A 12,090-nucleotide genomic window follows, 5' to 3' on the forward strand; every position below is an offset into this window, starting at 1 on the left:
AAGTCTAACATTATAAGAAGTCTAAAAGATAACACATTATGGATATTACACATTTTAGTTTTTATTTCAATTTACAACTTGAAAAGTAATAGAACATGATCTTAAGAACTATGGTGAAACTTGTAACAAATATAAATTATTAGCTCATTATGTGTATTGACAGTTTTTCTGATTGGTCTTCGAGAGTAGATAGCTGGATAAACCATTGCTTTTTAGAACTGAACTCATTTTTTGTTGAACATCCTGCGTTGGTTCTGGGACTCTTGTTAACAACCACAAAAACTCTGAAATAAAAACATTCACAAAATAATATTACAGAAATATGTAATTCCATTGAAAATGATGTAGCTGGGTTATTATTTTTGATTCAGTATGAAAGAGATTTACAAACGTGATTTGTACAGATTTATAGATTGATATTGTATCATCTATTCTTATCGGGGGCCTGGATAAATTATACTGGAAAAATACTTATTCACAGGAGAAAATATATAATTATCATATTCATGATAATTTTAAACATTACCAATTGGAGGAATACTTCTTGTAAAAGCCAAATACTATATTTTTGAAATGATTTATTTATAATATTTACTATTATACAATCATTTTATCAAATAACCACCAAATATTTTTCATTTCAACATTTTCAACGTCCACACTCAAATTAAGATCATCCTTGCTATACCTTAAATGAAAACAACTTCTATATTTTGAACGCATTACAGTACATGGAGTCAGAATGAAGAAATATTGTTACCCTTCTGTGTACTGTTTTCCATCTTGAATTCATTGTAAATTTACAAAAACATAAAGTTTTTTCTCTCTGTAATAGTTTATAATTAAATTTGCTCATTTTGCCGATAATTTCTACACAAAGTAATAGGTTATTGTGTCAAGTTATTATTGTGTATTGGTATAGGTTATTGAGTCAAGTACCAATTTATTGATAAAATATTATCAATAAAAACGTAAGATGAACTGATATTAATAGATAGAACATATTTGAAGAGAGTATAGGAGGAGAAGTATCAGATTCTGAATAGATTAACTTCTCAACTTGTAAACGGCTGAATACATAAATAATTCTAATGGAACTGTATTTAATTGAAAACTTACTAAGATTGAATAGTCCCCAAAATGATGTGCATGAGTAAACAACACTGTAACTATCATAATCTGTGTCCACTACCCAGTAAGATCCGTTTGTGGGAACACCTGAAAAATATATAACAATTTTATTAATCCCATACAGTTTACAGTCTAATTTTGTTTTTTAAGATGATAAAAATTAAAATCATGATATACATAATGATGGTTTGTTACGTTATTAACAAGAAAATGAAAAAGTTAAATTTGTGAATAATAAACTCTTACGATTTTGATGAATTCAAATACAAAGTATAGATTTTTTGACTTAAAGATAAGTTGTCTTATTAGATACTAGCAGGTAGCCCGTGCTCAGCAACGATCTAATTAAAAACTTGAAAAACTGGAGACTTGACCTACTGAAATCTTTTTAAAGATTTAAATATTTTTAAGAATTTAAAATAAGCCTATAACCATCCTCGGTAAATTAAGAATCTATATGCCAAATTTTAATTTAATCAGTTCAATAGTTCAGACGTGATGATGTGTCATTCGTGAATTTCCTATCCCGTGTACGTGTATAAGCCAATTCTTTCCTTTTATTATATTACAGATCCAAAAGGTAAAAATATTCTTACCTGTGAGAAAATATATTCATTCAATGAATATAATACAAAGTATAAAAAATATACGGTAATCTATAATTTTGCCTGTTGCACTTTGAACATTTATATCTTAAAAATTCTAAATGCTAAATAAATAGTCTTTCTTGATTCTCTCATGAGTAAAGGTTTAGTACACCTTCGCTATTTTTGACATATATTAGGATTAGACCTGTCAATATAGACATAAAAAGGGGATGTGCTTGTCGAAAAATGGGAAATTTATTGTTGAGTGTATTAACTTAAGCCCATATTCCAATACACAAAAAATAGTCAATTTCTATATTCAAAGCTATGTATCTCGGTAACCCCTTACTATGAAAATTATTATTTGATCTTGAAATGTACAATAGAATTTTCTCTTTCATCTGCTATAAACGATTCATGAAAAAATATGTTCGTGAAGTGAGATTTGATTGTTGAAAAAAAATCCGAAAATTGTAGATATTTTTCTCATAAGTGATTCAAGATGGATTTTAGGCAACTGAGCTAGTAGAGGATGAATTTATCTACAATTTGGAATCAATCGTAAGTTTCTATGATGTATCAGATTCGTTTTAGAAACTCTTGATCAAGTACATTCAACAGTAAATTTTCCATTTTTCAGCAGAATTTGATTAATAAGTAAATAAATATTAACATATTTATATATAAGTAAATATCATATGATGCATGATTTTGGACCGCCTTGACGAGCCGAGAAGAATGAAGTGTAGTACGATGAAATCTGAGCATTGTGTCAAAAGTTATAAGTGTTTGAAATTTTGATCCCTGAGGTGTCCTTAAGCGCGCCTCTCCACTAGAAAATACTGAAATGAAGTGCATCTAACGGGTGATTCTCATAGAACATAATCTCATGAACTTATGTCATTGTGCGAAATATCAATATATCAATGAGAGGACAATGTAGTTGATGATGATGGTTGAAGCTGAAAATTGGGTGTTTTTCACAATACAAGGAGCATTGTTGTCAGGTGTACCTTGAAATCTATATGAAATAGAGCGCTCTATTTGATCTCAGATTGTAGAGCACAAAAATACGCCCTGAGGGGATTTTGAAATATACAGTCATCCAAATGGTAACAATCGAAAGATATTGTTGATCAAAAACTTTAATTCATCAAAATTGTTTTTTTCTTCAAATTTCACTCATTTTTGAAAAATCATATCTCAGTACTCGTTGGAGATAGAGAGTTCCAAATGACCTCATTTTATTTAGATTATTTTATAATCTAAAAAAGGCAAGAGCAAATTTTTCTGTCCGATTACGTGATTTGGCAGAAATAGCTGAAAACTGGAAAATGAGCCGAAAATACGAGGTTTTTGGGCCACCTGTATCTAGCACAAGGACATTTTGCATGAAGAAATTGGTTCTGGACTTCTCTTATGTACCCAAATAATATATTAAAAAATCAGAACTACAATATAAATTGCATGCACAAATACATATAGTGACTGGACTAGATTCAATTACCCGGTACCGTAGTTTTGTTTTAAGAAGACCAACGACAAGAATAAAAATATTGCAATAATTTTCATAATATTATAAGTTTATAACAATCAATTCATCTTAGAAATGTTAGTTTTTATTTTAATAGATGAGAGAAGATTTTAATGAATTTTTCACTTCTATTACCTACCTTGGAAGATGACAACATATTTTGCATCAGAGGTTGACTTGTCCAAAGGCACAGCCGTACCACTTATTGATTTTTTTGACCCACGCCTGAATAACAGAAATAATCAACAATAAACTCAGCTTATTGTACATAAAAACTAATGCTGATTTGATAATGTAATTCTAATAATAATTTATGTTAACTTATAAAAACTAGGTGATTCTATAACAATTGAGACAATCTGATAACTATGTGCCCATTATCACTTTGATACTCTGATAACTTTGTCCATTATAAGTTTTACGTTATTATTTCAACTGGATGGTTTCTGATTTATTCTGACGAAAGGAAAAATATAATAATACTCCTGAATCTTCTTTCATTGAAGCAAAGTTTTTTCATTTCTATCACAAAATTTGGACATTCTTTAACAAATGGTAAAGTATGTATATGTATAGTATTTAATATATATATGTACGGTTTACTGTAAGAAGTGTTGTTTGATAAGACGAGAATACTCGTCAATAAAATCATATGGATTCTACTCATATATATGAATATGATCATTTTCTCCATTGAAAAAAGAAATGATGGGGCCATTTAAGAATTGGGAGAATATATATAAAGTTGCTCAATGCTCAATTGGTATAACTCTTAAACTCTTATAATAAAAATCGTTTAATGGTTGTACTGTATTGGGAAGTAAGGTTGGTTGTACTGTAGTTGGAAAGTTGAGAATTCATCTTACCAATTAGTCATTGAATTTGTCACAAGTATGTTTCCAGTGGGTTCGCCATAGCTATCTTTCTCAGCAGTATAATCGGCAGTAACACATGATCCGCCCAATTGGAAGGTGTTGATGATTCGTTCATTCTCGTACCATCTACCAACGTACTAAAATGAAAAAAATGACATCAATAAATTAATGTGAAATTAAAGAGATGTGGAATTATCTAGAACTGACAACATCTCTTTCATTTAATCTTAATATGGAGAAATTCCACAACATTATTATTTCTGTTTCTAGTGTAAAAAATAATTAATTGCTATTACTAATCTCAAATAGAGAAAAATTGAGAAGCGTGTTCTGTGGCATAGTATAGATGCATACTAGTAGATGCACATTCGTAGGTGGAGGGGATTTCAAAAAAATTGGGAGCGTCCGTGTCGGAATTTTTCTTCAATTAGATTCGTCAATTAGGTCACATTTAACACGGGGAGGATATAGGGATGTTGCATTGAAAGCGCAAAATGATTGTTATTGTGGAAATAACAGTAAAATGAGGCGTAAGGACTTCCTTCTATAAATTCCTTATTCCCACAAATTAATTGGTTTGATTAAGGAAATATATTGTAGCCTCCAATTGAATTAATACATCATTGAGCTCTTATGTAATGGTAAAAATGTTGTAAGAATATGGGAAGTAAATATAAATAGTTACGCAATTTTTTTCATCTTTTATTTGACAACAAATTTTAAGAATAAAATAATACATTTTACTTAATTTCTGCGTAAAAATGTACAACACAAGTGAAAAATAAAAGAGTAACAGCAGCAATAAGCAATCATCTATTGTACAATAAAATATTATTATAAAAAATAGCAAGCAAATAATTAATACACTCCTTTGAAAAATACAGTGAAAAAAAGCATCAATAGACTTCTCTACTGAAGCTACAATAGAATAATAATGAGCAACAGCTCAAGAAAAATTGACAATTTTAATAAGATGTATATAATAATAAGTAGTACATTATTCAGAAACAAGTCATTACTGCATGCAAATGACCTTATGAGAGAGGTCACGTCCGCATACAGGGAAAAATCATTTTTCAATACAAAGTTGGAAATAAAGTAATGTGAATGATGCAATAAATGTAAATCGTTGTAAATCAATTGACACAAAATTATGCAATTTTTACCTTATAGTGATTATGCTAGTTGACCAAGCGAAGTGAGGTCTAAGATTCAAGTCGACGGTATGGCATTTCTCTCAATGTTTAAATGTTTATATGTTGTGCATTTACGGCGAAACGCGGTAATAGATTTTCATGAAATTTTTCAGACGTATGTTCCTTTTTAAATTGCGCGTCGACGTATATACAAGGTTTTTTGGGAATTTTGCATTTCAAGGATAATATAAAAGGAAAAAGGAGCCTCCCTCATAATATGCCAATATTATCGTAAAAATATTATCGTAAAACGGCTGCCTAAAAAGCAGTCGTTAGGTCATGTCAGAGGCCCTGAAATTGATCAGTTGCGACCTGAAAACTCTGACACCAGACCTGAGCCAGCCAGGTCACTCGATATTATTATTATTATCGTAAAAATCAGACTATAGAATTATTCATCATAAATCAGCCGTCTAGTGGACTACTAGTAGTTCTGTGAACAGTAGACCTCACGCAGTATTCTCATCCATAAGTACCTGATTGAAACTATATAGACCTTATAGAAATACAGCAATAGACTGGCTTCTCCACACATCTGTGTAATCACTTGTCAGCTGTTTTATGATGAATAATTCTATAGTCTGATTTTTACTCTAATATTGGCGTATAAAGGAGGCTCCTTTTTCCTTTTATTGCATTTCAAGGAAATGCAAAATTTCCAAAAACCTTGTATATACGTCGACGCGCAATTAAAAAAGGAACATACCTGTCAAATTTCATGAAAATCTATTACCGCGTTTCGCCGTAAATGCGCAACATATAAACATTTAAACATTAAGAGAAATGCCAAACCGTCGACTTGAATCTTAGACCTCACTTCGCTCGGTCAATAATACTACCCGTTCAAAAACATCGAACATTTTAAAAATGTATCTTTCCATCAACGTCAGTAGACAGTTGACTATAATAATACCCGTTCAAAAACATAGAACATCTTGAAAATGTATCTTTCCATCAACGTTGTAGACAGTTGCAGCCAGACCTGATAACAGTGCTCACACTCACATTCCGGGACGACACGTCACGGTACGATAGGACAGAAAGCTCTATGTTTATTTAGGATTTTTCTAAACATTTTTAATTGATAAATTATTTATTTATTTTTGAGAAAACATAACAACAGGTCAATGTAACTTACTGAGCGCGAGGTCTACTGTTCACAGAGCTACTAGTAAATAGCACGGGTAAAACCAGGACTTCCTATAAAGTACCTATATATTTAGGACATGATATCTTGACGTTGATGTAACATTTCCAATGTTTTTTAACAATAAATTATTTGATTTGATATAGGAGGTCCTGGTAAAACTGACATTTACATCCCAAAGAAAAGCTTATAATGTAGTTAAGTAAAAGCTCCAATAATAGAAAAAAACGTTTTATTGAAAGCATTTTGTAGCGCTCACCTTTTCCGGTTCAAAGTATTCTAGTGCTTTCACATTTGGACAGCTGCCATAGCCTATTGATTGGCCAAAAGCATTTCCATAGAAGCTTGACAGAACGGCAACAGCCAAAATACTTTTGAAAAATGTTTCATTTCTTCCTGAAATGTTTCACAAATAGCGGATAAGTAAATTAATCTAATGCAGCTTTCATTAAACTAAACTACATACTAAAATAAAATCTAAATCAAACAGCTGATTAAACCTACCAAAAGATGCACTTAAGAGCACAAAAATAAAAATCACTGTGTAACTAGAGCTTTCGACTATTCCATTGTAAATTATTATTGCATTACATTTCTTAGTTTTTTTTACAAGAAGATGGCCTCAATCATACATTATTATATCAATTATTTATCAAATAAATCTTTAAAATATCTCTCTCTCTCTTCAACAGTTCTCTGTTGTACTTTCAATTGTTTTTATCCGGTTTCTAGGACACTTATAAAAATCTTATATAGACCATCTACCTAAAGGCATCATTTTAAAATAGAACAATCTTCTATTATAAAAAATCTTGTTCAAGTTTTCTTTGCTGTAAGTTTAATGGTTCATTAGATTTGATAAGTGCCTTAGTTTTAGGACTCTATATAGAGTTATCAAAGATTAATTATTTTTGAAGATTGTTAAAAGATTAGATAGTGTAGAAAAGGCTTTACAGAATATAATTGTAATAATATCAAAAAAAAATTCTTGAAGGAGTTATTTATAAAACAATAAAATCACAATTCAGTATAATAAATTGATATTTTGGTCAAAAATTGATTATTTCAAAAAAGCTGGATAAAAAAGAATCTTCTACCAACAACTATAACTATATAAAAATAATAGACCGTGCAAGAAAAAGTTGCTCACAATATTTGTTTTGATTACGGTATTATGAATACCGTAGTGCTCTGGTGGTATAGTGCTAGTGATGTAGGTGGTGTCAACTGATAAAAATACAAAAAGGAATTATGACGTTTAAACTGACACCTTGACACCTAGGTACTCTAAAGCTTCACACTATCTTGAAATTTCAAGTACAGTAAAATTGTGAATCATATATTTAGTCCCACTCTACAACTTTCCTGTTCTTTAATTGAAAATGTTTGTTGTTCAGAGATAACAGATTTTAATTCATTGAGCACGAAATTTCAAGAACTACCCTAAATATTATTTTTTATGAATTTTCGTTACATCAAATCACAATTACAATGAATTATTGTTATTATTAATCAATTACAATGATTTATTATTGACCAGCGGGATTAGGTTAACGTTTTAACTGGGATAGATTTGCTCTTGTCTGTATGTAAGTCATGCGTTTCGGTCAAATGCGGTAAAAGATTTTCATGAAATTTGAAAGGAGTGTTCCTTTTAAAATTGCGCGTCAATGTATGTGTAAGGTTTTATTGAATTTGGCATTTCTAAGACAATATGAAAGGAAAAGAAATATGATAAAACGTAACTATTCCTGAACATGCAATTTAATAACTCATTCCCCTCAACTTTCCTCTGCTTTCAATCTGGCTAACCAGTTGACAGACCCAACTATACGGGTGATTAGGCGCTGAATTTATTTCGCGCTTCTTCAAAAATGCATGGTCTCTCATGAGGAGCGTCTATTCCACTTATATAGTTTACCCCATAAGAGCTGAAAATGTGCTATTCTTTATACCTAGTCTAATAATTTAATATCACAATTTCTTACTTTTGCTGAAGGAATTAATATTTTCTGATAATGAGGAATAATATAATCATTGATGAAAGTTATCACAATGGATCTTTTAAAAGAGAATTTTGGTTTCAACATAATCAGGTTTGGTTACATAGGTACAAATGAATATAAACTGCATCTTTCAGGTCTTTGGGCACTCGCACCTTCCGTTATCGTCAGACGACGAAATTATCATCTGTTTTTCCAAAGATGAATAATTATTATCCTTTTCATGTCCTTCAGCGAGTTTTCTCAGGGATGAGACCTAGTGCAATCAAATTTTTATATCATAAACCAACTATGTTCCAAATTTTGTGAAAATCGTTAGAGCCGTTTTCGAGATTCATTGGACATAAATAAATACCCAAATAAATAAATATATAACGAAATAAATAAATATACCATATACAGAATTTGCTCGCTTAATATAATAGGATATGCACACTTCCACTATGTGATTTTGTTGATTAATAAGCGCTTGACTATTATGATAAACTATAAAAATGGGAAGGATAATCAAGCATTAGAAGGAAATAAGCATTCTTTTATATGTTTTCTCAACTACACTTTCAATCTTATCTACATACCTAAAAACTTTGGTTGAATAACGTACATAATCCTGCAATTACAAATAAACGTTGAGCGACTAACTTGATCAATAATAGATCAATAGAGAAAACACGCCAGTGACCTGTATGCTTCTTCTAATGTTAATCTGTGTAAAATTGAAACTGAAACCCCTAATCGACTATGCAATAGTACTACAAATTTGGATTCTTCTTTTTCAAAACTTTGATTATGTCAGTTAATTTGGGTCGATGATTATTCTTTAAAATGAGCCTCCAGACTTCCCTGCTGTATTTGCATCAATGTTCTTTACACATTAGACAAAATGAACCTATATATTTATGATTTTTTTCCGTGTGTGAACATGTGTATTGATTATTGTACTAAATGAATAACATGAATACAAATAAATAGAGAAACACTGAAATGGAGATCACTTTTTAAATGCCATTGTCACATTATTTATTGATATCACATAATTTATTGATATACAGTATGAATATCATAGACACTAATGTACTATTTTAAGCTAACCGTAGATTATTCACGGACATGACAACTAAGAATTTCTTGTACGAGGAAATAATATAGCAATGCTGTTACTTACTAGTTGCGAAGCGTTGGAAACTACAGAGATGACTAACTACTGATTATTGAGACAATTACTTTTATGCGGTGTGATGTAATGACGGAGGGAATTTGAAGAGTTATTTGTCAGAAAAAGAGATAAGGTGCTTCAAAATGAGTCGTGATTTGATCAATCTGAGAAAAAGAGAGAATCCTACAGAGAAAGAATGACAAAAGTAACCGCCGATAGTTCTCCAAAGATATCTAATAGAATGAGAGGGGTATGATAATGCATTTTTAGAGCAAATAATGTTCTGTGTCAGTAATGGATATCAGTGATACTCTTATTTATCTATGATGATGGTAAAAGATAGGAACCTCAAAATATGTACTCAAATAATATTTTAGAATATCATATAAGATAACATCATATTGTGCCTACTTGTAAATATTGTATGTAGGTACTTGTTTTCTAACGAAACAATTGCTAAGTTTGAATATAATTTATTCATTTATGTTACTTAATCAAAATCTTTCATTTTTCGAACTCGTAAAGATATTTTCAAAAATTATTATTGCTTATTAATTGGAGATTATAACACATTCAAACCAATGTTCTAAGTAGGCCTACTATTCAAACTTAATTTTCATCTTAAAATTTATAGTAACAAATTTATTATGATGTACTCGATAGGATCCAAGGCAAATATTATAAGGATAAAAACAAATCATTTCTGAGGGGGAAGAAAGGTTGTCCTATCCTAAACAAGTAGACCTATTCTTCGCAACAAGGATCTTGATTAAATTTTGATTGTGTGGTCAATTCATAGCAGAAGACGAAAACCTAGATTTACAAGTTCATTGTGTGGCGCTATTCGTATCTAGAAAACAATAACACCATTGACATCCAATTTGTCCTTGGTCTATTCTGAACTGAGCAGTATACGTTCTAATAGAACTCTGCATTTTATATAGCTAGTTCTTTCAGCCACTCACCTAGCCGTCCCTGATTACAATGTTTGCCTTGTTGGGAGGGTCAAATCCTACTGTAATTACGCATTTCATGTGCCTCACCAAACTAAAATACAACAGACTCTGTCACGGTACCATAATCACCGTTATGAGTGAAAAATCTACTAAATGTGTGGGTGGAAAGAGCTCGCTCTCATTGAAGAATTACCCTTTTTCTCATACACATAAAATTTTAGAAATGAGAGAAAATTAAATAATGCTAGAGCTGTGTTTTTCCAACTTAAAATTAACTTAGAATTTTAGCTATACAGGACAGCCGCAAGCATTGCATATAGAATTAATATACAGTAAAATAAAAAAATAGCTTGGATTCCTATATATATTTTTTTAAGCGAATAACATTTTTTCTGAAGCGTTAAATTTGACTTTCTTATCCATAGTGACCAAAAAGGAATCAACCAAATTACTAATTTGCCTCTAGTGTCAAGTAGACGCGAAAATGATTAAACCATTAAACTCATCATTTAGGTTTAGGATAAAAACAATAACAATAAGAGAAAAAAATTTACTTGACATATAAAACTATTTATTAAAATAAAAATAAGCTCTATATTTCAACTCTTCTCATTAGCCTACTGTTCCAAGACCAATAGATTCTTGCTTCATTTTTACATTCCTTAGAATTAGATGATTCAGGAGAGTATGTATGTTCACTGATTCATGTAATAATCTTTTAAACCCCAGCAATCATCCATTTCCAATATTATTTTAAAATTGCGGAAACATTTAGGCTACTTCGCAAGCCCTTTTTCAAGATGGCCCTTACCCTAGAGATTCGACATCCCCTTGAAGGGAAGAATTTATGAAAGAAACATTCTACCAAAATTACAAGAAAAGCTATTACTCTATCAATTTTGTTTAGTTTATCCCATAAAAACAAAAACTTTTCCAAGTTATTTTTCAAAATAACCAGGATTTTTATTTGCAAGTTATGAGATTCCCAATGGACCTAGTTACATGTATTCCCTTATCACTGAGAATTTTCAGTGAATTTTAAAATAAAATTTTCGGTGAAAATTGGGAAACTTTGCTTTTGATAACCTGTTCCAAAATAACAACAGCATTATTTTTAATAAGACCTTTCTAGACATGTAAAATTCATGCACAGCTTGTCTCTACTTAACACCTATTGAATAATAAAACCTGTGAGAATTGAGAAGAATATAAAAATAGTAACGTTTTAAATCTGGAAGAAGTTTTGAATCTTCAAGATTATGGAAACACTAAGTAAGGAGGCAGATTTATTTCTGCTTTTGAACAGATAAAATTCAACTTTGAGGTTTTCATAAGTTGCAGTAGATTTATTGAATAATTTATGCTTGAATTCAAAATGTGCTTCTGTAGAGTACTTTATAACAACTAAATGTAACCAGTTACCAATAACACATCAATTCATTTTGATTTACAGTAGAACTGTAAATCAAAGCTGCGTTAGAAATAGAACTTGGATTCTATAAATC

The 12,090-nt window shown here is 30.5% G+C and overlaps 1 protein-coding gene across 1 annotated transcript; it reads right to left on the bottom strand.

Annotated features, from left to right (window-relative positions):
- Nucleotides 1-39: 39 nt before the first annotated feature.
- On the bottom strand, nucleotides 40-9,296 carry LOC111054314 (apolipoprotein D). Its single transcript, XM_039424115.1, has 6 exons — nucleotides 9,052-9,296; nucleotides 6,730-6,866; nucleotides 4,119-4,264; nucleotides 3,392-3,477; nucleotides 1,120-1,218; nucleotides 40-284 (listed from the first exon to the last, which is right to left on the bottom strand). Exons 1-6 carry the CDS (start codon nucleotides 9,077-9,079, stop codon nucleotides 148-150), a joined length of 633 nt encoding a protein of 210 aa, XP_039280049.1. The 5' UTR covers nucleotides 9,080-9,296; the 3' UTR covers nucleotides 40-147.
- Between the last annotated feature and the right edge of the window lie 2,794 nt (nucleotides 9,297-12,090).

This window comes from Nilaparvata lugens, chromosome 1 (genome assembly GCF_014356525.2).
Source record: "Nilaparvata lugens isolate BPH chromosome 1, ASM1435652v1, whole genome shotgun sequence".
In the NCBI taxonomy this organism is placed as follows: Eukaryota; Metazoa; Arthropoda; class Insecta; order Hemiptera; family Delphacidae; genus Nilaparvata; species Nilaparvata lugens.